This window comes from Dasypus novemcinctus, chromosome 24 (genome assembly GCF_030445035.2).
Source record: "Dasypus novemcinctus isolate mDasNov1 chromosome 24, mDasNov1.1.hap2, whole genome shotgun sequence".
NCBI classification, from domain to species: Eukaryota; Metazoa; Chordata; class Mammalia; order Cingulata; family Dasypodidae; genus Dasypus; species Dasypus novemcinctus.
The window spans coordinates 1,701,584-1,727,598 of NC_080696.1; the positions used below are offsets into that span (position 1 = coordinate 1,701,584).

The window sequence follows — 26,015 nt, forward strand, 5'->3', positions numbered from 1 at the left end:
TCTCTTCCTCCCATTCCCCGCACCCGGCAGCCAGATTATCTAATTTGTTGGCATACAGTTGTTCATAGTATTCTTGTATAATTTTCTATTTCTATGAAGTTAGTAGTGATGATCTCTCATTCCTGATTTTAATGATTTGAGTCTTTTTTTCCTTCATCAGTCTAAATATTTATCCATTTTCTTGATCTTTTCAAAAACGTTTTCGTTTTGCTACTTTTTTTCTAGTCTTGGTTTGGTTTATTCTACTCTAACCTTTATTATTTTCTTCCTACTGCTTACTTTGGGTTTAGTTTCTTGTTCTTTTTGGTGATTCTTAAGGTGGAAAGTTACATTCTTGATTTGAGATCTTTCTTCTTTTTTTACTAAAAATGACTTATAGCTGTAAATTTCCTTCTAAGCACTTCTTCAGTGCATCCCATAAGATTTGGTATGTTGAGATTTCATTTTCATTTATCTCAAAGTATATTCTAATTTACCTTGTGATTTCTTTGACCCAATGTTTTTTTAGGAGTGGGTTGTTTAATTTTCACATATTTGTAAATTTCCCAAATTTACTTCTGTTATTGATTTCTACCTTAATTCCATTGTGCTTAGATAATATACTTTGTATGATTTCAATCCTTGTACATTTATTGAGGCTTTTTTATGGCCTAATATATGGTTGTTCTAGAAATTTTTCCATGTGCACTTGAGAAGAATATGCACCCAATTGGTGTTGAATGTGCATCCATTGGTATCCATTCTGTCGAGTTGGTTTATGTAGCAGTTTGATGTAGCTCATGAATTCCAAAAATAGATATTGGATTATGTTTGTAATCTGGTCTGTACCTAGGCATGATTGAGTTTTGATTAGGGCTTTGATTGGGCCTTGTCGTTAGGGCATTGAGTCCCCCTTGGTGGGTGGGGACTCAGATAAAAGGCATGGGAAAGGACAGAGCCGAGGGTTTTTTGATGTTGGAGTTTGATGCTGAAACTTTAAGCTGGAGCCCCAGGGAGTAAGCTTACAGAGGAAAGAGAAGCAAGCCCTGGGAAGAGAGGAACCCAGGAAGTCTGAATCCCCACAGACGTCGGCAGCCATCTTGCTCCAACATGTGGCAACAGACTTTGGTGAGGGAAGAAACTGACGCTTTATGGCCTGGTGTCTGTAAGCTCCTACCCCAGGTAAATACCCTTTATAAAAACCAACCAATTTTGGTATTTTGCATCAACACCCCTTTGACTGACTAGTACAGAATTTGGCACCAGGATTGGGGTAGTACTTTTGCAATTACCAAAAGGCTGGAACAGTTTTATAAATGGGTAAACGGTGTTTTTTGGAGGAATTGTGAGATGCTTGGAAGAAAAGACCTACAGTGCTTTAAAGAGACTGTTGATAGCAGTATGGATGCTAAAGAGACTTTTTATGATGCCTTAGAAGTAAATGATAAAACTATTATCAGAAACTGGAGGAAAGTTGATCCGTGTTTTAAAGTTACAGAGAACTTAGCAAGATTAACTCCTGGTGTTTTATGGAAGGCAGAATTTGAAAATGGTGGGCCTAGGCATTTAGCTGAAGAAAGTTCCAAAGTAAACCCGGAGAATGCAGCTTGGCTTCTGCTTGCAACTTATAGCAAAATGCTAGACAAGAGAGATTTGCTGAGGACTGAACTGTCAAGCACAAAGAAAACAGAAACTAATTCTGGAAATTCCAAGCCTCTGGAAATCAAGCTCTCAGATGAAAGTGACCTATTGGAGGACTTAACTAACTTGGAACTGGTAAATCAAGATTGAACATGCAGTTATCTAGGAAAGACTTGTGGAAAGTCTTACTGTCTGATGACTTGGACCCTGCTTCCTGCATGCAAAACCAACTAGGTTTTTGAGAGAGCTGTATGAACAAAACCACTGTCAGCTTGGACGAAAAGGGACATGGAAAGGAGAGATTGAAGGAGAAACAGATTTAAGAGGAAAACCATGGAAGCTGAGATCTGGAATTAAGACATCACCTTGGGCCAAGAGAGGAACCCCACCCATGTGTACAGAGAGGGTGAGTTTGCCCCAGCGGTTGAAGAGGGTGGATGTTCCTGTCCAATGTTCTGGGAGAGTTTTGCTGCCCCAGGCTACAGAGAAGGTGGAACACATTCCCCAAGGATTAGGGCAGTTAAGGTCAGCACCCCACAGGTCTGAGAGGGGTGGACCTGTCCCCAAAGGTTAGGAAAGACCAGATGGTCAACCCGTTGCTCTGAGAAAGTTGAGCCTGTATGACAAAGGTTAGGGAAGGCCAGGTGGTCAACTCATGGCTCTAAGAGGGTTGAGCCTGTATGACAAAGGTTAGGGGGAATATTGTCTTTGTATCACTGTACTAGGGGGGGTTAAGACTCTAATCCAAAGATTGGGTAAGGTGTGGCAATTACCCCAACACTCTTGGAGAGTGAGATCTGGAGCTTGGTTGACATCCAGATGCTTGATGAGGGTGGAACCAAGAAAATGGCCATTGGGCAAGCCTGTGGAAATGGTGGGTTCCCATAAGGCCCCAAGGAGAAGAACCGTCATCTTAAGAATGACTCTCAGACTTTGAAATCAAACAGAGGATTCCCTGCAGGTTTACTGAAATGTAGAGGACCCATGACTCATGTTTCCCTCCCAATTTCTCCTTATCATAATGAAAATGTTTGTCCTTTGTCCATTTGTGTATTGGAAACAGATAAATTGTTTTGTAAGTTTCAGAGGTCTATAGCAGACAGGGCTATGCGCAAAGACAAACTGTATTTCTTTAAAATGATTGTTATATGATTTAGTGCTTGCATTGTTACTAATTTAAGTGGTTTTTTTTAATATTATAATATCTTTTTGGAAATCAGAGGGTGGAGTGTAGCAGTTTGATATAGTTATGAATTCCAAAAATAGATATTGGACTATGTTTGTAATCTGGTCTGTACCTAGGTATGATTGAGTTTTGATTAGGGTGTTGAGTCCATGCCCCTTAGTGGGTGGGGACTCACAGATAAAAGACATGGCGAAGGACAGAATTGAGAGTTTTTTGATGTTGGAGTTTGATGCTTAAACCTTAAGCTGGAGCCCCAGGAAGTAAGCTCACAGAGGAAAGAGAAACAAGCCCCAGGAAGGGAGGAACCCAAGAAGCCTAAGCCCTTGCAGAATTCAGCAGTCATCTTGCTCCAACACGTTTGAAGATAGACTTTGGTGAGGGAAGTAACTTACGCTTTAGGGCCTGGTATCTGTAAGCTCCTACCCCAAATAAGTACCCTTTATAAAAACCAACCAATTTCTGGTATTTGCATCAGCACCCCTTTGGCTGACCAATACAGTTTATAATGTTGTCCAAATCTTTCTGTTTCCTTGTTGATCTTTTATCTAGTATTTCTATCCATCATTGCAAGCAGGATATTGAAATGTCCAACTGTTATTGTTGAATTATCTATTTTTCTCTTATAGTCTGTCAGTTTTTTGGTTCATGTATTTTGGAGCTCTGTTGCTAGGGGCATATATGTTTTTAATTGTTATCCCTTTTTGATGGATTGACATGTTAATAATTATATGTGTATTGTAAACGGCATATAGTTGGATCATGTTTTTAATTTTTATCCACTCTGCTTATCTCTGCCTTTTAATTGGAATGTTTAATTCATATACACATAACGTAATTACTAAGACAGGATTTACATCTGCCATTTTGCTATTTGTTTTCTGTCACGTCTTTTTTTTTTTAAAGATTTATTTTTTATTTATTTCTCTCCCCCTCCTGTCCCCCTCGTTGTCTGCTCTCTGTGTCCGCTCTCTGTGTCCACTCTCTGTGTATTCTTCTGAGTCTGTATTCTCATTAGGCAGCCCCGGGAACCGATCCTGGGACCTTCCAGAGTGAGAGAGAGGCGATTACTCTTTTGCACCACCTCAGCTCCTGTTCCACTAGGTCTTCTCATTTTCTCTCCTCTGTGTCTCTTGCCGCGTCAGCTCTCCGCTTCAGCTGGCACTCCTCATGGGGTGGTTTTCCTGTGCTGGGCTGCATTCCCATGCAGGGCGGCACCCCTCGCAGGGTGGTGTTCCCACGTGGGGTGGCACTCCGTGTGGGCCAGCTCACCGCGAGGGTCGGCTTGTCCTCCCCAGGAGACCCTGGGCTGCAAACCCTGAACCTCCTATATTTGGTAGATGGGAGCCCAATTGGTTGAGCCACATCCATTTCCCTGTCATATGTCTTTTTTGTTGTTATTCCTCTATTTCTCTAGTCTTCTCTTTATGTGTGAAATAGGTATTTCCTTGTGTACCATTTTAATTGCCTTGTTTCTGTTACTTATTTTTAATGTTATTTTATAAATGCTTGCTTCAGGATTGTAATTATCATAATAATTCAGAACAATCTAATTTGGGTGAATACCAACTTAATTTCAAATAGTATACAAAAACCTAGTCCAAAAATAGCTCCATTTCCTTTCCCCCCCTTGTGCTATCATTGACAGTCACATTACATTTTATATATTATAAGCCCATCAATACAATATTATAATTATTGCTTTATGTAGTTGTAATTTTTTTTCAATCAGAGCAGGAGACAGTTACAAACAAAATTAGGTTTATATGTTCTTTTTTTTAAAGATTTATTTTTATTTATTTATCCCCCCCCTCGTTGTTTGCACTATCTCTCTGTTCTCTGTGCCCATTCCCTGTGTGCTCTCTGTGTCTGCTCATCTTCTCTTTAGGAGGCAATGGAAACTGAACCTGGGACCTCCCATGTAGGAGAGAAATGCTCAATCCCTTGAGCCACCTCTGCTCCCTGCTTTGTTGTGTCTCTCATTGTGTTTTCTCTTTGTGTCTCCTTGTTGCATCAGCTCACCATGCCAACCTATCATGCCAGCCCACTGCCTTGCTCATCTTCTCCAGGAGACACCAGGAACCAAACCTGGGACCTCCCATGTGAAGGAGCTCATTCACTTGAGCCACATCACTTTCCTCTACTGTCTTTTCTATGTACCTACATAGTTACTTTTACCTTTGCTTTTTATTTCTTCATGTGGATTCTAGTTACTAGTTACTGGATTTAGTGTCCTTTCCTTTCACCCCCTGAGGGACTCCCTTGAGCATTTCTTAGAAGGCACGTCAATTAGTAAGAAATTCCCTTAGCTTCTGTTATCTGGAAATGTCTTGATTTCTCCATTCTTGAAAGGTAGTTTTGCTGGATATAGAATTCTTGATTTACAGGGTTTTTTTCAGCACTTTAAAATATATCATCCTTCTGGCCTCCATGGTTTCCGAAGAGATGTCAGCTTTTAATCTTATTGGGGATTCCTTGTAGGAGAGGAGCTGCTTCTTTCTTGCTTCTTTCATGTTCTCTCTTTGTCTTTGTGTTTCAGCAGTTTGAGGTGATACATGTATTTATGGCTATCTTCACAGTCCTCCTACTTGAAGTTCATTGAGTTTCTTGAATGTGGGGTCTAACACTTCTCGTCAACTTTGGGAAATTCTGGGCCATTATTTCCTCAAGTATTCTTTCTGCCCTGTTTCCTTTCTTCTCCGCTTCTGGGACTTCTGTTATGCGAATGTTGGCACATTTGATGGTGTGCGAGGTGCTGTTCGTTTACTTCATTCTTTTTTCTTTCTGTTCCTTGGATGGGATAATCTCAATTGACCTATTTCCAAATTCACATTTTTTTTCTGCCAGTTCAAATATGCTGTTGAGTTGCTCTAGGTGATTTTTTCATTTCAATTACTGTCCTTTTCAGTTAGCTCAATTTTATAATTTCTGTCTCTTATTAGTGTGCTCTATTTAGTGAGACATTGTTCCCACACATTTCTTTAGTCCTTTAGGCAGGGTTTCCAGTACTGCTTTGACCACATTTATAGTAGCTGATCTGAAGCCTTTGCCAATAAGTCTAACGCTTGCACTTCCTCGGGGACAATTTCTACTGACTACTTTTTTTGTTACACTTTTTTAAATTAAAGTTTGACTACTTTTCTTTTTTACACTTTTTTTATTAAAGTGTGACTACTTTTTAAAAAATCTTGTGTATAAACCGTACCTTCCTGTTTCTTTGCATGTCTCATAAATTTTTGTTGAAAAGTGGGTATTTTAAGTAACATCATGTGACAGTCTGGAGAGCAGACCTCGCCGCGATTTGGTGACTCCCCTGGGCTGGTTCTGGTGTGCCGTATTCCCTGTTGTGGAGCCACGGAAGCGACTTCTCAGCTTCACGTCAGTCCATGATGGTCAGACGTTGAGCCAATAAGTCTCCAGCCCTTTACCAAGGGACTCATGTGTGTGAGTGTTGGGGCATGCCTTCGGTGCTCAGGCAGTTCACAACTCTGCCTTAGCCTTCACTTCCTGCTTGTGCAGGGCCTCAGGGTCAGCTAAAGAGAGAAATTAAGGACTTGTCAGAACTTCCCTGAGTGTGTGCTCAGCCCGCGTCTGTGTGTGGCCTTCTAACCCCCGGGAATATGTCAGCTTTCAAAGCCCCTGTGGACATTGCATTCTGCAAGTTTTCCTTTCAAGTTTTTTGGCCCGCCTTTCAGTTGGTACTGCTGCTTCAGACATCTGCAATGTTAAATAATTGGCCTCGTTGTTTATTGTTGTTGTTTTTAGATACCGGAGCTGGGAATTGAACCCAGGACCTCGTATGTGGGAAGCTGGTGCTCAACCACTTGAGCCACATCAGCTCCCCAGGCTATAACTTTTTATAACCTGTTGTTTTTAACAAACACCCTGGAGATAAGTGAGCTCTGATGAGTGAGGTCAGATGACAAGGAGCCTGTGAGGATGGGCTGCCAGAAACAGGTCAAATAGTGACAGTTCTAGAGTGCAGCTTGCTGAGAGGCTCCAAGCCAGCCTGCCCTTCCGGTGGCTGTAGACCGCTGGTTAGTTGTGAGGCTGCTGGTTTCCCAGGTGCCACAGAACTGAGAAGAGGGGTGGGGCAGGCAGGGTAGACCTCCGCAGTGAGATTCAGCAGTCTCGCCTAAGTGCACACTCCTTGGATTGCTGCAAACCTTTGGTTAGTTTTTAGAGTTCTGAAAAAGTTGAACTTGGCTGTTTTTGCCAGTGTTCTCATTTCCTTTGTGGAGAAGCAGACTTTCAGAGATCCTTACTTTGCAATTCTCAAAGTCCTGTAAATTTTTTTTAGCCTGATGCAGGATTTTACCCTGATCCCTGTTAAAAGTGATTTGGGAGTTTTGGTCCAGAATTCATCCTGTCCCCGTAATTTTGGCTCTTGAATTCCATCGTGAACTAGCGAGCACCTAATGTGGGGCAGGACTGACGGATGCTGGGAAGATAGAGAGCAGTTTAAACAAGGATCCCGTCCTCCAGGGGCTTGTGGGGCAGTCGAGGAGGCAAGATATCATTACATAAACCTTTGCATAGCGGTGGGAAGTAGAAAGCCGCCAAGAGCCGGCATTCCGGGTTTCCTCGCAGCCACAGAACAAGCCACAGCAGTCTGCCCCACCCGCTTCCAGCAGGGCGTCTGCCTCACGCCCAAGTGCCGAGCTCGGGCTTGTCCGCCCGTCCTGGCAGTTCCCCCGGAGCCTCCTGCTGGCCCCGAGCTGCTGAGGACCTGAGGTTTGCCCTCTTGCCAGCCACGTAGGTGGCAATTGCTGCCCAGCCCCCCGACCCTTTCAGAGATGGGAGCATCCCTCTGAGGGGGAGAGCAGAGGGTTCTGGAGACACTGCCCTGTGCCTGGGGACAAGGTGCTCTTTCCTAATTCAGAGCAAGGGCTTACGGGAAGGTTTCTGGACAGCCGAAGCCATGTTTGGGGTCAGAGTGGCCCCCACGCTGCAGGAGGGGAGGAGCAGTGGGCAGTGTCCCCAGAGGCTGTTGGGGAAGAGAGTGTGAACAGGACGGGGCGGCCTGGGGGGTGCAGTGGGCGGGGCCGGCATGGTTGGAGGTGACCACTGCTGTCCAACCCGGCGGCTCCTGCCAGCCCGAGCTGTGCAGCCATGAGGCTTGGGCCGGGGCTCGCTGCCCCCGCTTCCGTTTCCTCACGTGTAAGGGAGGGCCGACGACAGCCCCAGCTGTGGGCTGGAGAGGTCCACGGGTCTATACAGTGCCCGCCCCACCCGCCCCGACCACGTGGAGGGGAAGGGGCCCAGGCTACACCCTGCCAGCCGCAAGGCTCGGCCGGAGCCGGGGAGAACCGCCTGACTCAGCTGAGGCGGACCTGAGCAGAGAAGCCGTGGGCGCGCGGCGGGCAGCGGGCCCTCCTCGGACGAGGAGAGGGCGCAGCCCCCGTCCACTCTCCGTCCTGGGCCGCTTGGCGCTTGGCGCTAGATGCCTGCCCTCGTGGCCCCGTCTCGGCCTCACGTGGTTCCTAAGCAGGAGGCACTGATGGAACCAACTTCCTTCCTTGTGCTCAGGACCCCTCTTTCCGCTTTACACCCCCAAACTGCTCACAGGCCTGCCGCCCCCACCCTCCCCCTCCCTCCTCTCCCCTTCCTCCCCCAATATCTTAAATTTCCAGAAGACCCCGAGGCTGGGGCTGTCTGTGTCCACAAGGGCTCCAGCCTGTCCACCACTCCCCTCAGCGGCCTCTCTGCACCCCGCACCCACCCCTCACGCCTGTCTGGGGCAGCCGGGAGCCCCTCTCCCCGCCTTCAGACCCCATGCCCAGCCCCGGGGCCTGGAGAGCCTCCTAAGTGCCCTATCAACATGTTAATCAAATTACTTAGGAGCTAAAATTGACGCTGTTCATTAATTATACAAGATTATGCTAATTGTGCATGCAAATGCATGCAGGGGAACAGAAGGTGTTCAGGCGCTTGGTGGGCCATTAGCATAGAGGATGGGGTGCGGGGCATTGGCATGCTAATGTATGCGCCCCGGCTATTTATAGACCCCAGCCCATCTGCACTGCAGCCACCTCTGCCCCTGGGGATCCGCGTCCAGCCTGGCAGGTGGCCCGGGGTCACTCTGCCCTGGCTGCTGCCCCAGGCCAAGACCCCAAAGCACTGACCACCCCGCCCCGGCTGGGCCTGGAGCTGCCTCCAGCACCCCAGTCCTTGGGCTGCTTGGCCAGAGGCGGACGGCTGCCACCCAGGGCAGTCCACGGGCACACGGCCCTCCAGGACTGCAGCCCGGCCCCTGGCCCACAGCCGCCTCCTCACCCGGGCTCGACGGGGCGCCTGGCCGTCCACGCCGGGGACACTGGGCCTGTCCCGTCTCCTCCCACGGCCTGACGCACAGAAGGCGCCTGACGAGTCCTTGTGGGCGGGTCTGTGGGGGCATGGCCCAGCCGTCGGGAGGACGGCAGTGCCCAGGGCCTGCCCGGAGGAGGCCGCGTCCCCCGCAGAGCTGAGCCTTCAGCGTGCCGGTGCCGCCCTGTGTCCTCCCTGCTGCCCCGACCCGCCGCCTCCCCATGGCCGCGGGTGTCCTCTGCAGCCTGGGCGTCCACCGACCCCACCGCTCACCCCAGGTCTGCACTGTCCATCACGGTGGCTTTTACGTTTGAATTTCAAGGAATGAAAATGAACGACGATGGAAAGGGGAGCTCCTCGGCCTCACTACCGGCCGCGGTGGCTGATGCCGCCCGGGGACAGTGCCCTGGCAGCGCGTGACCCGCACCCGCCTCCTTGGCTCAGCCCTGGAGCTGAAGGCGCACGTGGGCGCTCGGCCCGGCTCTTCCCGTTCCTGAGAGCCGAGCTGCGTGGCGCGTCTCTAAGGGGGGCCTCCTGGGGCAGACCCTGAAGTGGGAACTCGTGTGAACGTGATTTCTCGGGGGGGCACGCTCTGAAGCAAGGGGAGAGGGAGGCGGAAGGGGCAGGGGAGGCGCTCGGCTGGACTGGCGCCTGCCGGGACCCACCGGAAGCTCTGGAGGGTGGACAGTAGCAGGAGCCAGGCCCCGGGAGACAGAGCTGCGCAGCCCCTTCTGGCCGTCCCGGGAGGGGGCCGCTGTGGGCTGGGGCGGCCGGCGCCCGGCAGCTGGGGCTGGGGCGGCCGGGGGCACAGCCCCTTCCAGGAGCACGCCGGTTTCCGTGCTCAAGGCGCCCCTGAGGGAAGCCCGCTCCTGGGGGCGAGGGCAGCTCTCCAAAGCAGGACAGTGCTCGAGAAGGTCACATAGACGGCGAGCTCGAGCGGGCCCAGTCCAGCGTGTGCGTCTGCGGTAGCAAACAGTCCATCGACAGGGATGTTCATTTGATTTCATTTAAGGAGAGATGTTTCTGCAGGGAGGGATAAAAGGCTCCTGCAGAAGTGATCATTCTAGACACTTTCAGACGAGGGTGAGTAAGCACAGGCGATCTGCCCTCGCAGCCAGAAGCCTCGGGCGTCCCAGCCCGCCGCGGGATGGCCCTGTACCTGCCTCTCCCCGCTAGCCCTTTGGTTAAGCTCTTTTTAAAAGAATAATTAATTAATTTTTAAATATTTATTTTATTTATTCCTCCCCCCCCACCGTTGTCCGCTCTCTCTGTCCATTCGCTGTGTGTTCTTCTGTGTCTGCTTGCATTCTTGTCAGCGGCACGAGAAATCTGTGTCTCTTTATGTTGCCTCAGCTCTCCGTGTGGGCGGTGCCATTCCTGGGCAGGCTGCACTTTCTCTCGCGCTGGGCGGCTCTCCTTATGGGGTGCACTCCTTGCGCGTGGGGCTCCCCTACGTGGGGGACACCCCTGCATGGCAGGGCACTCCTTGCATGCATCAGCACTGCGCGTGGGCCAGCTCCACACGGGTCAGGGACTCTGGACCCCCCTATGGTGGACGGCGCTCTATCAGTTGAGCCAGGTCCGCTTCCCCGGTTAAGCTCTTGATTAACCAGCCAGGCGAGCCCTCCCCGAGCGTCACCCGTGTGCACAGCTTGGCTCGCTGTGCTCCCCTGATGGTGGTGAAAATCTCCCCAGCCTGAGAGCAGCAGCCACACAGCCCGAAGCCCAGGGCTGAGGGCAGGCCTTGGTCTCTCCTCTGCAACCCGTGGGCTGTGACCTCAAAACCCCGCGTGGCTGCGGCAGCCTCAGGGCAGCCCCTGCGACCGAGCCCACTGGGAGGGGCTCTTGGCGTCGTGGCGTTTTCTGGCTGTGCGGCTGTGTGGCGGGTCCTTGCTGACCCTCCGCCTTCTTGTCTGTAAAGCGGGACTGACCGCAGACGCTCCGCCTCCGGAATGCGAGGGTATCAGACGGAGGGCAAGTGACAAGCTCAGCAGCTCAGGCCAGGTCCACTTCTCCAGTGGGTACGAACTCGCCTCCCTGGCACATTGGGTTTGTGGCTTGCCCTTGTGCTCACGGTGCCTTTTCTGCGAATTCTAGCGCAGCTCCCACCACCCTTTATCCCACCCTCTTCCTGGTGGCCCAGAGTGTGTCCCGGAGCGCGCGGCCGCTGGGTAGTGGCGCTGCGCACGGCTCTGGCCTCAGCTTGCGGGCGTCTGTGGAGGGCAGCATGGCGGCCAGGGCTGGGGGCTTGGCCTGGCTCCCACAAGCTGGGGCACTGCCCAGCAGGGCACGGGGCTTTCTCAGACCCCCCTCCCACCCCCAGAGGGCAGGGCGGGAGGGCCGCTCGGGGATCTGGGTGGCGGGCTTGCTTGGCCCCTCCCCAAGGCGCACATTCCCACCTTCTCAGGCCCTCGCCCACCAGGCAGGCTCTCACATTCAAGGGGTGGGTGGCCCAGGGCGGAGGTGCTGGGCAGGGAGCTCTGAAGTCCAGCATGGCCTGGGGCCGAAGGACAGGAACCTGCACTAGGAGCGGGACGGCTCCAGAAGGGCAGAGAGAAGGGCCAGCGAGAATGCCCGGGAGCCGGAGCCTGAGGCTTCGGGGCGCGGCAGTAAAGTGCGCCCCAGGGCAGCGCCGGAGGGCGCCCCAGCGGCTTCCTCCTGTGTCTGTGGGCCCAGGAGTGGGGCTGGGGCAGAGGGCTTGGGGACGTTCCTCGTGAAGGCTGAGCACAGGGCGCTGCGTTTAAAGGACGGTCTGCACAGGGCCCGTGGCGGGGTGCCGGGTCCTGTACCTGAGGGGCCTGGGGAGCGACCGTGGGTGCTCCGTGGGGGTGTCTGTGCCAAGCTGTGCCTCAGCGCCGCACGGGAATGCCCTCTGGGAGCACTCGGTGTCCGCGCCTCGGGGTGACCGACAGGCAGACGGTGTGTCTACACTGCGCAACCACGGCTTGGTCATCTGGGGTGTCAGCACTGCACAGCGGCCTGGTGGTGAGCAGACGCCTGCGCGATGGGCAGTCTCCTGGGAGCCGTCCACCGGCTGGACTTGTGCCGACGTAGGCCTCTGTGGAAGGGGACGCCGGAGGAACATGCATCGTGTGGGGAGAAAGGACAGATGCCGAGGGGTCTGCAGTGCAGACAGAGGCAGGGCCTGGGGCGGTGGTCTGCAGAGCTGGACAGCTCCAGCTACCGGGGAGGGCGCCTCCTGGGGACACCTCTTTTCCAGGGCTGGTGTCCACCCTCCCAGCATTTGGGGTCTCCCTCTTTGGGGACTGTGATGGTCAGGCTACTGTGTCAACTCAGCCAGGTAACTGCGCCCAGTTGTTTGTTCAAGCAAGCACTGGGCTAACTGTAATACAAGGGTATTTATGGACTTTAGTCACCATCGACTTTACTGCAGTGGTAAATCATAGATAGCTGGTTATAATTACTCAGGGAGACTGCCATCAGCAATGAGTGACACTTAACCCAATTGGTTGAATGCCTTAAAAAGGGAAGAGATTCCAGCATTGAGTGAGAATTTCCCAGCTCGTCTTTGGACAGCCAGCGTCTCCCAGAACTCATCAAGAACCTTCACTGGATTTTCACTGGAGCTCCTGGTTGCAGCTGCAACCTGGACTTGTGCGTCCCCACAATCACGTGAGAGGCTCTGACAGAATCAGGACTCTGATAGAATCGCATACTGTTGACAGGTATCCCTTGTTGATTCTGTTTCCCTAGAGAGCCCTGACTAGCACAGCCTGGAACTGGAGTGGGGTGCTGACCTAACCACCCTGATCCTTGGGGAACGTGCTCCGCCTTCTCCGTACCCTGGGGCAGCAAAACTCTCCCAGAACATCAGGCTGGAACATCCACCCTCTTCAACTGCGGGGGCAAACTCACCCTCTCTGTACGGCATCTTCAATCCTGATTAACAAGTTCCAAGTTTAGTTAAGTCATCAAATGGGACATTATCATCTGGGGGCTTGATTTCCAGAGGCTTGGAATTTCCAGAATCAGTTTCTGGTTCCATTTTGCCCAACAGTTCAGTTCATAGCTTCTCTCTTGTCCAGCCTTTTTCTATAAGCTGCAAGGAGAAACCAAGGCTCATTCTCTGAGTTTACTTTGGAAAGTTCTTCAGCTAAATGCCCAGGCTTGCCATTTTCAAATTCTTCTTCCATAAAATATCAGGAGTTAATCTTGCTAAGTTCTCTGCAACTTTAAAACACAGATTGCCTTTCCTCCAGTTTCCAATAATAGTCTCATCATTTACTTCTAAGGCATCATAAAAAGTCTCTTTAGCATCCATTTTGCTATCAACAGTCCCTGCAAAACAATTTTGGCCTTTTCCATCAAGCATGTCACAATTCCTCAAAAAAATACCCCTTACCTGTTTATAAAACCATTCCAGCATTTCAGTAACTACAGAAGCACTTCCTCACTCTTTGGAACCAAATTCTGTATTAGTCAGCCCAAGGGGAGCTGATGCAAAATACCAGAAATTGGTTGGTTTTTATAAAGGGTATTTAGTTGGGGTGGGGACTCACAGATGAAAGGTATGGCAAAGGACAGAGTTGGAACTTTTGATTCAAGGGGTTCTTAATGTTGGAGTTCTGATGTTGGAGTTTGATGCTGAAGCCTTAAGCTTGAGCCCCAGGAAGTAAGTTCACAGAGGAAAGAGAAGCAAGCCCTGGAAAGAGAAGAACCCTGAGCCCAAGAAGAAGCAAGTCCTGGGAAGAAGGAACCCAGGAAGCCTGAACCTTCACAGACGCCGGCAGCCATCTTGCTCCACCACGTGAAAATAGACTTTGATGAGGGAAGGAACTTATGCTTATGGCCTGTTAGCTGTAAGCTCCTAACCCAAATAAATACCCTTTATAAAAACCAACCAATTTCTGATATTTTGCATCAGCACCTCTTTGGCTGACTAATACAGGACTGAGCATCCAGAGTCCATAACAAATTTTCCTCTGAAAGTGCATTTCATGTTTGCAGACTTTGGAGGCCATGCTGATGAACAAATGATGTTCAGTCTGGGGTCTTTGTTGTTGTTGTTTTTCCTTTTTCTTTTTTTTAATTTATTTCTCTCCCCTCTCCCCTCCCCCAGTTGTCTGCTCTCTGTGTCCATTCCCTGTGTGTTCTTCTGTGATCACTTCTATCCTTATCAGCGGCACCGGGAATCTGTGTTTCTTTTTGTTGCGTCATCTTGCTGTGTCAGCTCTCCGTGTATGCGGCGCCATTCCTGGGCAGGCTGCACTTTCTTTTGCACTGGGCGGCTCTCCTTACGGGGCGCACTCCCTGTGCGTGGGGCTCCCCTACTTGGAAACACCCCTGCGTGGCAGGGCACTCCTTGCGCGCATCAGCACTGCACGTGGGCCAGCTCCACACGGGTCAAGGACGCCCAGGGTTTGAACCGCGGACCTCCCGTGTGGTTGGTGGACACCCTAACCACTGGGCCAAGTCCACTTCCCTGTTGTTGTTGTTGTTTGAGGAGGGACCAGAGACTGAACCCAGGACCTCGTACGTGCAAAGCAGGGGCTCAACCACCTTAAACCCTAAACTTGGGGTCTGAAGCCAGAGGGTGATGGTGAATGAGGAAGCTCATACAGTGGCCAGTGCAGCGTGCCTGGTCGAGGAGACCTGACCACTGCACTCTAAAGTTTCTGAGAGTCCCAGAGGGGCCAAGGCAGGGATTGACACTATCCCGAGTTTAAGTGTGTAAGAGCCAGACCGCTGTGCGTGGCTACCGACCTCCTGGGCGGCAGGGCAAGCCGTCCCAGGCTCCTCCCCGAGGATGGCGACCGCGGCGTCCAGTCTGCCTGAAGGCAGCCTCGTGCCTTTATCAGACCTCAGACTCTGTGCCTTAAGTGCGTCCGTGAGGAGGGTACTCGGTGCACCTGCAAGGGATCGACAGCTGCACGGTGGGCGTCTGTGCGGTGTGGTTAGATTTCGCTGTGGACATAGTGGTAGAGAATATGTGCTGAGGCTCTCCAGTGTGGGCGGGGCCTCCTGCGGGAGGGAGTCTCCTGGGTGGGGGGAGTCCCCCGTGAGTGGTGGCTGTGCAGTACTTTAGTTGTGATGACTCCACTTTGGGGTAATTTGTCCACATAACGGTTCCTGGAGACGCTCTGTGTCCATGCTCCTTGGGCACACACTTGTGTGACGGGCACACCCTGCGGTACTGCCCGTGTGTTGTGCACCGCGTGTGTGGGAGGAGGTGCAGTGTGTGGAGCACGTGTCTGTGCGGGCACACTGAGGCTGGCGGGTCCGTTTTGGGAGTGGTAGTAGGTAAGGTAACGGGGTGTACATGATGGAGGTACCTGCGAGTGAGCACAGGGGTGTGGGCGACAGGTGCATCTGCGAGGGGTGTGCTTCGTGGGGATGCTCTGTGTGTGGAGGGGACTGTGCTCACCTGCTGTCAGGTAACCGCGTGCTGCGAGGAGTGCACATGGTGTACCTGGTGGGTACACAGTGTGCTGAGCAACGGGTATATGTGTGTCTACACCCTGGCGGATCCCCGGACGGGGACCGCTGTGTGCTCGGCGCCCCGGATGCAGTGGGGTGTGGGGCGTTGCCTGCCTCCTGGGGGGCGGGGTGGGGCAGGGCGCGGTGGAGCCTCACCCCTTCCGAGCCCCCCGCCTTGACGCAGGGCGCCCTGTTCCAGGTTCTTCCTCAAGTTCTTCCTCAAATGCAACCAGAACTGCCTGAAGAACGCCGGCAACCCCCGGGACATGCGCCGCTTCCAGGTGGGCCTGGCAAGGGAGGGGTGCAGGACAGGCCCCCCCCCAAGGGCCCAAGCAGGGCCGGGTCAGCCCGGCCTGGGAGCCTCCCGCCTGCTGGGGTGGGGGCGGGCGGCTCCTTCCCGACCTGCGCTGGCTGCGAGGGAGGCTTCATTAGAGTCCCACTTAAGAAGATGCTAATTGTGACATTTTTACATGATTAACGACCCAGGTAATTTGCATAGCGTGAAGCCGGGAGCAGCTGCCCTTAGCACTTTCCCCAGCCGCGCACCCTCCCAGGGCAGGGGAGGAGGCAGCCCCCATCCTCCCGGGAAGAGGGTGGGGTTCGGCTCAAGGGTGGGTTCTGCCTGATGCTCCCGGTCCCCCCCCATCCAGACCCTCCCTCCCACTTGCCTAAGACCCCGTCCTGCGGTGGAGCTGCCGGGGCGGCTGGGCCCTTGTGTGCACAAAAGCAGGAGCCCCTCTTCCCTAGGAGCTGTGCTTCTCCCAGGGCTCTCCTTTCCCCAGCTCCGGAGATAAACGCGCGTGGCCCTCCCCCCCGCCCCCCGCTCGGGCTGAAGGCCCACCCAGGCTGGTCACCCTGGCCTCCAGCGCCCCCTCCGGCCCCCCCCCCCCCCCGTGCTGTTCCCGGCTTCTGCCCCATGCGCGCGCCCCGAGGGCTTCAGCCAGGCCGGCTTCGGCTCTCCCCGCAGGTGGTCGTGTCCACGACGGTGAGTGTGGACGGCCACGTGCTGGCCGTGTCCGACAACATGTTTGTGCACAACAACTCCAAGCACGGCCGCAGGGCGCGCCGCCTGGACCCCTCGGAAGGTCAGCGCCCGCCGGCCCGCCCCGGCCCGCCCCAGCCCGGGCGCGCGCCCCTGACGGCCCCCCTCCCGCCCGCAGCCGCCACGCCCTGCATCAAGGCGGTCAGCCCCGGGGAGGGCTGGACCGCGGGCGGCGCCTCCGTCGTCGTCATCGGCGACAACTTCTTCGACGGGCTGCAGGTCGTGTTCGGGAACGCGCTGGTGTGGAGCGAGGTGCGCGCCCCGCCAGCCCCGCGGCCGCCCCGCCCCGCGCGGGACGCGACCGCAGGCCTCCGCTCTCCTTGCAGCTCATCACGCCCCACGCCATCCGCGTGCAGACGCCGCCGCGGCACATCCCCGGGGTGGTGGAGGTGACCCTCTCCTACAAGTCCAAGCAGTTCTGCAAGGGAGCCCCCGGCCGCTTTGTCTACACAGGTGAGGAGTCAGGGCCGCGAGGGGAGGCCCGGGGCGCGGAGGGAGCCCCGCGGGGGCGCGACCCGAACACCCCGTGGCCACGCCCCCCGAGGCGGCAGCGGCGCCCACCCCCCGCGGGCCGCGCCCCCCTCGCGTGCGCCCGACTTCCCCTTCCCCGGCTCAGGGCCCCCGCCCTGCAGGGCCTTCTCACCAGGGTGTCCCCCCCAAACAGGGTCTAGGACATCGGTCTCCACGGAGATGTTTGTTTCAAGGATGCCCCCAAATAGGCTCACTGCTCCCATCTTCCCTGGGTCACTTGGGCCCCCAGGTCACCCCAAGGTGCCACTCCCCGCCGCACACACGTACACCCCATTCACTGGGAGCCATGAACTGAAAGATCGCGAGAAAGACCCCTGGAGACGCCCGCGGAGGCCCCAGCCCTGGCTCGCGGTGGTCCCCATCCTCGCCCCTCGGCCCTCCAGCCCTGCCCCCTCCCAAGTCGCCTACTGTCCCCCCCAGACATTCCGGAGCCCTTCCCAGGGAGCCCCAGGCCGCGTGGAGAAGCCCCAGCGGGGAGCAGGTGGGGGGAGTCATGGTCACTGCGGGGGCGCTTGTGGGGAGAACTGGGAACGAGAAACCGGGAGGGGGGGTCCAGGGAGAGGCGGGAGCAGGGCAGGCTCCCGAGGGGGTGGCCTGCGCTTTGGGGGAAACTAGTGGAAATGCACTAATCTTGGAACTGGAGGTGGAGACGTAGAACTGAGGCCGTGCTAGGTGGGAGCCAGGCGGGGGGCGGAGGGGCTAGGGGGCTGGCAGGAGCTGATACACGGACACCGTCAGGCTTTTCCTGGAAAACCAAATCCAAACCGTAGACTCCCCCCAGTCCTGCCCCTAGCATGCAGTTTCCCCGTCTTCCTACTCACAAATGGGCCATATAATAAATGAGTTTGGGGTAACAAACTCCTGGCACAGGCCTGGCTCGGGAAATAATCGCAGAACAAGCCGAGGAACCGAGGGCCCTTCCCTGCACCTCGCCGACCCGCCCGCCCTGCGGCAGGTTTCCGGGGGCCTGGGCTGGGCCGGGAGACCCGGGGTGTGTGTGCCCCGAGGTCCCACGGCCGGCGCCTGCCCCGGGGCCCCGCGCGCCAACGCCGCCACCCCCTCCCCCAGCCCTGAACGAGCCCACCATTGACTACGGATTCCAGCGGCTGCAGAAGGTCATCCCCAGACACCCCGGAGACCCCGAGAGGCTGCCCAAGGTACCCAGGGGCGCGCGGCGAGGCGAGCGCGCCCGGCGCTGGCGGCGGTGAGGAGCGCGCCCGGGCCGCCGCTCCGTCTCGCCGTCCCCTCCCCGCCCGCAGGAGGTGCTGCTGAAGCGCGCGGCCGACCTGGCCGAGGCCCTGTACGGAGTGCCCGGCGGGAACCAGGTAAGGCGCCCGCCCGCGCCCAGCGCCCCGCCGCGCGCCCCGGCCGCGCCCTGCCCTGCCCTGTCCCCGCAGGAGGTGCTGCTGAAGCGCGCGGCCGACGTGGCCGAGGCCCTGTACAGCGCGCCCCGCGCGCCCGCGCCGCTGGGGCCCCTGGCGCCCGGCCACCCGCACCCCGCCGTGGTGGGCATCAACGCCTTCAGCAGCCCGCTGGCCATCGCCGTCGGGGACGCGACGCCGGGGCCCGAGCCGGGTAGGCGCGCCCACCCCCTCCCCGAGCCCCGCGCGCCGGCGGCCGCGCTGACCGCACTCTCCCGCAGGCTACGCGCGCAGCTGCAGCAGCGCGTCCCCGCGCGGGTTCGCGCCCAGCCCCGGCTCGCAGCAGAGCGGCTACGGCGGCGGCCTGGGCGGCTACGGGGCGCCAGGCGTGGCCGGCCTGGGCGTGCCGGGGTCCCCCAGCTTCCTCAACGGCTCCACGGCCACCTCGCCCTTCGCCAGTGAGTGTCCCCTGCCCGCGGGGCGCGGGGTGGGGCCGGGCCGGAGCGCGGGGTGGGGCCCGCGGGGCGCAGGGGGGCACAGCTTTGCCCCGGCCCATCCCGGGAGTAGCCTTGGCGCCTGCCCCACGGGGTGGACCCTGGCCTCGCCCTCGCCGCGTGGACCTCTCCAGGCAGGCGCGCGCCAGCCCCGCGCCCCCTCCCTGCGGCGCACACCGAGCCTGGAGCCAGAGCGGTTCTCGCACCGAAGCCCCCTTTGGGGACCCCCTTGTGCCCGTCGTCTCTGGCCCCCCTCCTGAAGCTGCGGGGCGCGGGTCCCCTCCCCGGCCCCGTCCCCGGCCCCCTCCCCGCTTCCGCCCGGGCTCTGGGAGGAGGCTGGCGCCCCCTGCCGGCAGCCCGGGGGAGCGCGGGGCTCGGGAGACGCGAACCTGCGAGGGCCTACGCCCGCTGGAGCCTAGGTCCGAGGCCGGGCCGGGGTCCAAGGCGGCCAGAGCGGGCACTCTCCTGTGGCTGCGGAGCTGTTTCAGAGTTCCGTGTCCGCATCAGGAGCTGTGGCCCTCAGCCAGCCGCTTTCCTCTGGGAACCCCGGTTTCCTCTCCATAAAACGGGATTAAGTAGCATCCTTGCCAGGTCCTGGGTCCTTCTGTGCCACTGCAGCAAGGACCTGGACCAGACTCAGGGAGCGCTGTGTGGCCCCACCGGCTTCTTGGGATGGGGAGCCCAGGACCGGGTGGATGGGCGAGGGGCTGGCCTGCTTTTACCATGTCAGCCCCCAAGCCCCTCCTTCCAGCACCAAGTCCAGAAGAGCCCGTTCACAGCTCCTTTTACCTTAGCTGTTCAGGAGACACTTACAAAGCACCTACTATGTGCAGAGCTCTGGGCTTGGGGGGGTCATTTTGATCTGCTCACCTGGAGGCAAGGAGCCTCCCAGTCAGCCGTCAGAGAGGCCAAGTCCTGGGAAAGCCGCCTGGGCCCGGGAGTGGTGCCGGCTGCCAGGAAGGGGCTGCCCAGGCTTCTCGCCTGCCCCCCGCCCTGGGCTGGGTCCTGGCCCCCTGCCAGCCTTCCTTGCCGGTGGCCTGCATCCCGGGCTCTCTCCTCCTGACCTGGGGCCCTGAGGCCAGTGCCGCCCCCAAGGCCTGTCTCTACTGGCCCTCCACCCGGGCCAGGCACCACTGTCCCCACTTTGCAGCAGCTCCGGGGTGTACACTCACAACCTCTCTCTGGGTGTCCCTCGCATCCTGGGCCACCCCGCCAGCCTCTGCACCCACGGCCAGCAGGGGAGGAGCCAGCCTCCTCGGCCAGGACACCTTGGGCCTGCCCCAGGGTTGGTCCATCTTGTCATGCTGCTTTGACCTGGGTGAAGGGCCCTTCTGGGCATGTCACTGCTGTGGAGCAGGCCAGGGTGTGGCTGAAGTGACACCCAGAACTGGCCCAGCCAGAGGGTCTGGAGCTGCTGCTCTAGCCCCCACTCCTTCCACCTGGGCTGTCGGCAGCCCTGAGCTGACCGCACCTCCCAGCACTCCCCCAGCTACAGATGTGGCTGTGAGCCCCCGCCTTGAACAAGACTGTTGGCTCCCTGCCTTGGTCTCGGGCCTTCGGGGCTCCCCAGCCAGCTCGGGCGTGCTCTGAAAGCAGCTGGTGATCCGCCGGGCAGGGTGCCATCCGGCTCTTGGGTCCCCCGGGAGCCTTTCCACGTCTCGCACCTTCTCTCCACCCCCGCCGCCGGTGCTGGACGACACTCCAGCCATGGCCTTGTTGGTGTTTAGGGGGGCGAGGCAGGGGATTGGGCTCAGCAGGGCCTGGGCAGGAGACCTCGAGAAGGGGGGCTGCAAGCAGGACAGGTGGCCAGGTCCGTCCAGCAGCCTCCTGGCTGCTCCCCAAGAGGGGCCGCAGCCCTGGGCCACTCGAGGAGCTGGGTCCTGTCCTGTCCTTTAAAGTTGACGAGGGAGGCAGATGTGGCTCCGTGGGGGAGCGCCTGCTCTCCATGTGTGAGGTTCTGGGCTCAGTCCTGGTACTTCCTAAAAAAATAAAAAGTAAACTTTAAAAAATTGACCAGCTGGAGGGGGAGAGAGGAGGCCTCCAGGACCTAGGCTGGAAATGACAAAGACGCTAAGCCAGGAGCAGACGCAGTGGGGGCGGGGGTGGGGGGAGCTGAGGTCTGGGCACAGAGGCCTGAGCGCCGGGCCTGGCCACTGGCCCCAGCCCCTCCCTGGGCCCTCAGTCTTGACTCTGGGTCGGCACCCGGGACCCCTGAGCCTTCTCAGCACCTCAGAGCCCCGGGGGTCCTCACTGGCAACCTCCCTGGTCGGGCTGCCCTGGTCGAGCTCCTGCCGGATTGGTTTGCTGGGGGCTTGGCTCTGGCCCCCCAGCCCTGGGAAAGGGTCTCTGGAACCCCAAGAGGCAAGACTGGCCCTAGATGACTTCCCAAGACCCCTGAGGCCCTGCCCTTTCCTGGTCTCCGCAGGAGCTCCCTGCCCCCGGGGAGGGCTGGCCTGGGCCTGTTGGCAGCCCCGGGGCCCTCTGCCCACACCAGGCCCCGGCCCAGCTGCTCACTCTGGCTGTCTCCCTGTTGTGTCTCCCCCCGCCCCCCGCTGCACCTGCCCCTCCCCGCCCCGCCCCCGAGTCATGCCCTCTAGCCCCCCGCTGGCCGCTGCCTCCTCGGTGCCCCTCCCGGCCGCCGCCCCCACCTCCAGCGTCTTCTCCTTCTCGCCGGTCAACGTGATCTCCGCTGTCAAACAGAGGAGCGCCTTCGCGCCCGTGCTGCGCCCCCCCGGCTCCCCGCCCCAGGCCTGCCCCCGAGCCCACGGAGAGGGCCTTCCAGGTGAGCGGCCCCCCGTGCTGGCCCGAGGCCTGCACCCTGCTTCACCCGTGCCGCACGCTGCTGACCGGTCCTCCCCGGGGGCGCAGGAAGTCTGCCTGGACACGCTTCCCTGGGCTCGCAGCTGGGCATCGACTGGCCGCTCGGCCAAGGGGCCGGAGGCCCAAGCCCCAGCTGGAGCCGATGCCCCGTCCAGTTGTGCGCAGAGCGAAGCCCTGCCGCTCGGAGCTGGTGGGCCACGGGACTCTGCCCTGTGCCCCCGTGCCCACCCAGAGGTGGCAAAGGTGCTGTGAAAGGGGGCACTCGCTGGATGGAAGGGAGCTGGCCTTCCCCGCCCTATTTCAGGCGGCGGTTCTTAAGCTTTCTTGTTCCACGGACCCCTTTGCCAGTCAGGTGGAAACCGCTGACCCTCTCCTAAGTCTACACAAAGGCACGTCACGCCGCACAGCTCGGCCCCACAGGAAGCTTTCTGAATTTCAGCTGACGCTCACGGAGCCCAGGTTAAGAAGCCCTGCGTTAGTGGGGGCTGCTCCCGCTGCGCACGTGGCAGGAACCTGTAGAGCTTTTCCCATCCCCCTGGTCATCACGGCAGAAGAAGGGAGAGTGGCGGTGGGAGGGCAGAGGGGACCGGCGGGAAAGGGGCAGAGTTGGACGAGGGTGTCCCGCCGTCTGGTGGAGGAGGTGGTGTCCAGCGCCCAGTGGGCGCTTGAGAAGTAGTGGTTGAGCCAGTGAGTGGACCCGTGGCCAGCGGCGGAGGCTGCACTGCAGGTTGCTGGGCTGGAGCCGGGTGGTGGCGTCTTCTAGGAAAGGAATCAGCCTTCAAGTAAGGTAAACGGAGTTAACTGAACTTGTCTGAACCTTTAGTGAGCTAGGGTGGATACATTGTGTCTCTAAAAGAAAACAAGAAAACACAAATGTATTTGAGCACCAAATGCGCTTTTCAGAGTATCTTGAGTTTAGCCTGGGGAGCCCTTGGGACAGAGGCAGGCCCCGGTGCCCGCGGCCTGGGGGGGTTGGTCAGGCTGGGATGCTGGTCGCAGTGGTGAGGCAGTGTCATCTCCAGGCCCTTGGGCTGAGCAGGGGAGGGGCCCCGAGGGGAGCAGGGCAAGCGCCGGCCTGGATGACCAGCCAGGGAGACCCCCTGGCCCCCAGGAGAAGCGGCTGCTCTGCGAGTGAGCAGAGCCGGCCAGTCCGTCCAGACGTTCCCAGCACCGTGCCTGAGGCCAGGCTGGGACCCCCGCCCAGGAGCGGTCACCAGCACAGGCCAGGCTGGGACCTGCGTTCAGGCAGCGACAGGCTGGGGTTCGGGGCGGGTGGTGGCCCCCCCAGAGGGAGGGGCGCCGTCAGAGGCCTTGCCCAAGCGGCCGCGAAGAATGAGCTGGACTCTTGCTGGGCAGAGGAGCCTCGGGGCGAGGGGCGAGGGGCGAGGGACGAGGGAAAGCCAAGCCCGAAAGGCAGAAGCACAAGTCAGAGACCTTGACTTAACAGCAGGATGGCAAAGCAGCTCCGGGGAAGACACGAGCCAGTGAAGGCTTGCTGAGGGAAGATTCCTAAATTAGCTGCAAAACTGGTGCCCGAGGGCCACTGTAACCGCTGGGGCCCCTTTTCTTTCTGCCAGTGGAAGCCTCTTGCCATTGGGCCTTCTCCTCCCACTTCACGTCCGGCACGGCCAGTAGCGCGCAGGAGGCCACGGCTGCGCTTCCTGGAGCAGGTTGACTCGGGCGGCCTGTAGATGAGGGTCTAGGACATTTCTTTGGCCTTATTTCCAAGTCTTGTCTAATTTTTCTTGACCTAAGCAAGTCCGGGCTTAGAACGTGAGCCACGGTGAGGGCAGAGGGGCAGGGTCTCCCGCCGTGGGGGCGTTTAGGCAGGGGCGTGGCCCTGCCACCTTTGGGGTTCAGGTCGCACGACGTGGGAGGGGGGTGGCGGCGCGGTGAGTCTCGGGCACCGAGTGCACGCTCCGCCCGGCTGCGCTGTCCAGCCCTCCTGGAGGAGGCAGCGCAGGCGGGAAGCAAATCCCGCCACCCGAGGAGGCTCGGAACAAGGGGGGCAGCGGCTGCGCTCTGGGGGCCGCACCCCTGAGGTGCGGGGCGCATCGCCGCCCCCAGCCCGCAGCCGCGCCGCTTACGCCCCCTCCCTGGCGTGCAGACCCGCCTTTTGAGGACACTGACAAGTTCCACTCCCCGGCCCGGGGGCTGCAGAGCCTGGCGTTCTCCTAATCCCGGTAGGTGCCCGCGGGGTCCCGCCTCGCCCCTGCCCCGCGACGGGCTTTTCCTCCAGAACCTAGCAGGGGTGGGAGCGGGGTCCAGCCCCCCGTGTGGGGCCCCTCCAGGCCCCTCTGAGCCAGGGCCCACCCCTGGCCCGGGCTGGGGGGCGAGGTTTCCCGTCCCGCAGCAGCCGCCTCCTCCAGGGCCCTCCGCCCCTCCTACAGGTCGGCAGCACTGCCCACCGGAGCCTGGCCTGGAGGCCCTCTGGGGGTCACACCGTGTCCTGGGAGATGTCCAGACAGACGGACGCAGGATTGCAGGCCGACCTCACCCAGGGCCTCAGCTGGGAGATGCCTGCACCCATGCCCAAGGCCCCCCAGCACACGGGCCACTCTCCGGTCCCTTCCTCAGGGTGGCTCAGAAGGGGGCACTGGGCGGGCAAGCCTCAGGGAGATGCTGGGGTGCTGTGGGTGAGCCCCGGGGGTGCTGGGGGAGATGCTGTGGGTGAGCTCCGGGGGTGCTGGGGGAAGTGCTGTGGGTGAGCCCCCGGGGGTGCTGGGGGAAGTGCTGTGGGTGAGCCCCCGGGGGTGCTGGGGGAGATGCTGTGGGTGAGCCCCGGGGGTGCTGGGGGAAGTGCTGTGGGTGAGCCCCGGGGGTGCTGGGGAAGTGCTGTGGGTGAGCCCCGGGGGTGCTGGGGGAGATGCTGTGGGTGAGCCCCGGGGGTGCTGGGGGAAGTGCTGTGGGTGAGCCCCCGGGGGTGCTGGGGGAGATGCTGTGGGTGAGCCCCGGGGGTGCTGGGGGAAGTGCTGTGGGTGAGCCCCGGGGGTGCTGGGGAAGTGCTGTGGGTGAGCCCCCGGGGGTGCTGGGGGAAGTGCTGTGGGTGAGCCCCCGGGGGTGCTGGGGGAGATGCTGTGGGTGAGCCCCGGGGGTGCTGGGGGAAGTGCTGTGGGTGAGCCCCGGGGGTGCTGGGGAAGTGCTGTGGGTGAGCCCCGGGGGTGCTGGGGGAAGTGAGTGTGGGTGAGCCCTCGGGGGTGCTGGGGGAAGTGCTGTGGGTGAGCCCCCAGGGGTGCTGGGGGAAGTGCTGTGGGTGAGCCCCCGGGGGTGCTGGGGGAGATGCTGTGGGTGAGCCCCGGGGGTGCTGGGGGAAGTGCTGTGGGTGAGCCCCCGGGGGTGCTGGGGGAGATGCTGGGGTGCTGTGGGTGAGCCCCCAGAGATGCAGGTGCAGGGTCTCGCTCGCTGGGCCGTTTCCTCTGATAGCGATGGATCTTGTGTGGACCAGGGACACTGGGTGAGGGGAGCATGGCCTGGGGACTGGGGAAAAGAGGACAGCTCGGGGCGGTGGCCTGGGAGGGTCCTGTGTGCACCTGGCCACCTCAACAGGCCCAGCACCCAGCTTCTCTCCAGGGCCCGGGGTGCTGCCCGGCAGCGTCAGGAGGCCGAGGTCCCCAGCAGCTCCCGGAGGCTGCAGGCCCCATGTCCACCCCTCTCCATTCGTGCTTGCCATGGCAGACCCCTGCGGGGGCCTTGGGCGTGGGGGGTGCAGAGGGGTCTGGCCTCCCGAGGATTCCTGGGGACTCTGGCGGGCCCCACCTGGCCGGCCCCCGGCGTCTGCCCTGCTCTGCCGAGTCTGGAGAAAAGAGAACAATAAACCGATGCGGTGGTCGCCTTGCGCTGTGCCTGCTTCCTGGGCGGGGGATTTCCCCTCGCGGTGCTTCTGCAGCTCTTGGGCCCTGCAAGCCCTGCCCTGGGCAGCCTTACCGCGGGTGTCCAAACAGCCTCCCGTTCACCTGAGAAGTTTGCTCTGCAGTACTCCATCTGCTCTTGGGTATGGGGAGGGGGCAGGGAGGCTGGGGGCAGACCCCACGCTCTGGCTCGGCGCACATTCAGGCGGGAAGATGCGCCAGTCCTCTGGGCATCTGGCCAGGGCCAAGGCGGGGGTCGCCCGAAGGACAGCAGTGGGGCCAGAGCAAACCAAACACTGTCCAGAGGCCCGGGAGTGGGTCCAGGCCTCCCTGGGTGGGCTGACCAGCTCTGGGCTCCCGGGACCACCTGTC

At 58.6% G+C, this 26,015-nt stretch overlaps 1 protein-coding gene across 7 annotated transcripts in view; it reads left to right on the forward strand.

Annotated features, from left to right (window-relative positions):
* EBF4 (EBF family member 4) overlaps window positions 1-25,626 on the forward strand; it is a 58,440-nt gene extending 32,814 nt beyond the window's left edge. Inside the window, exons 8-18 of one of the 7 annotated variants that reach the window (XR_009183337.2) lie at window positions 15,747-15,828; window positions 16,515-16,632; window positions 16,708-16,841; window positions 16,916-17,042; window positions 18,189-18,277; window positions 18,380-18,445; window positions 18,518-18,695; window positions 18,763-18,939; window positions 21,560-22,582; window positions 23,373-23,978; window positions 24,186-25,626. Coding sequence is in view for 2 of the 7 variants with exons in the window: in XM_058287434.2 (XP_058143417.1) it covers window positions 15,747-15,828; window positions 16,515-16,632; window positions 16,708-16,841; window positions 16,916-17,042; window positions 18,189-18,277; window positions 18,380-18,445; window positions 18,518-18,695; window positions 18,763-18,939; window positions 21,560-21,757; window positions 23,903-23,973 (1,240 nt within the window). In the remaining 5 variants the exon portion in view is untranslated. Of the gene's footprint in view, window positions 1-15,746; window positions 15,829-16,514; window positions 16,633-16,707; window positions 16,842-16,915; window positions 17,043-18,188; window positions 18,278-18,379; window positions 18,446-18,517; window positions 18,696-18,762; window positions 18,940-21,559; window positions 23,980-24,185 lie in introns of those variants that run through there. The other 6 variants (XR_009183339.2, XM_058287434.2, XR_011647268.1 and 3 more) reach the window with 6 other exon arrangements.
* The last annotated feature ends 389 nt before the right edge of the window (window positions 25,627-26,015 follow it).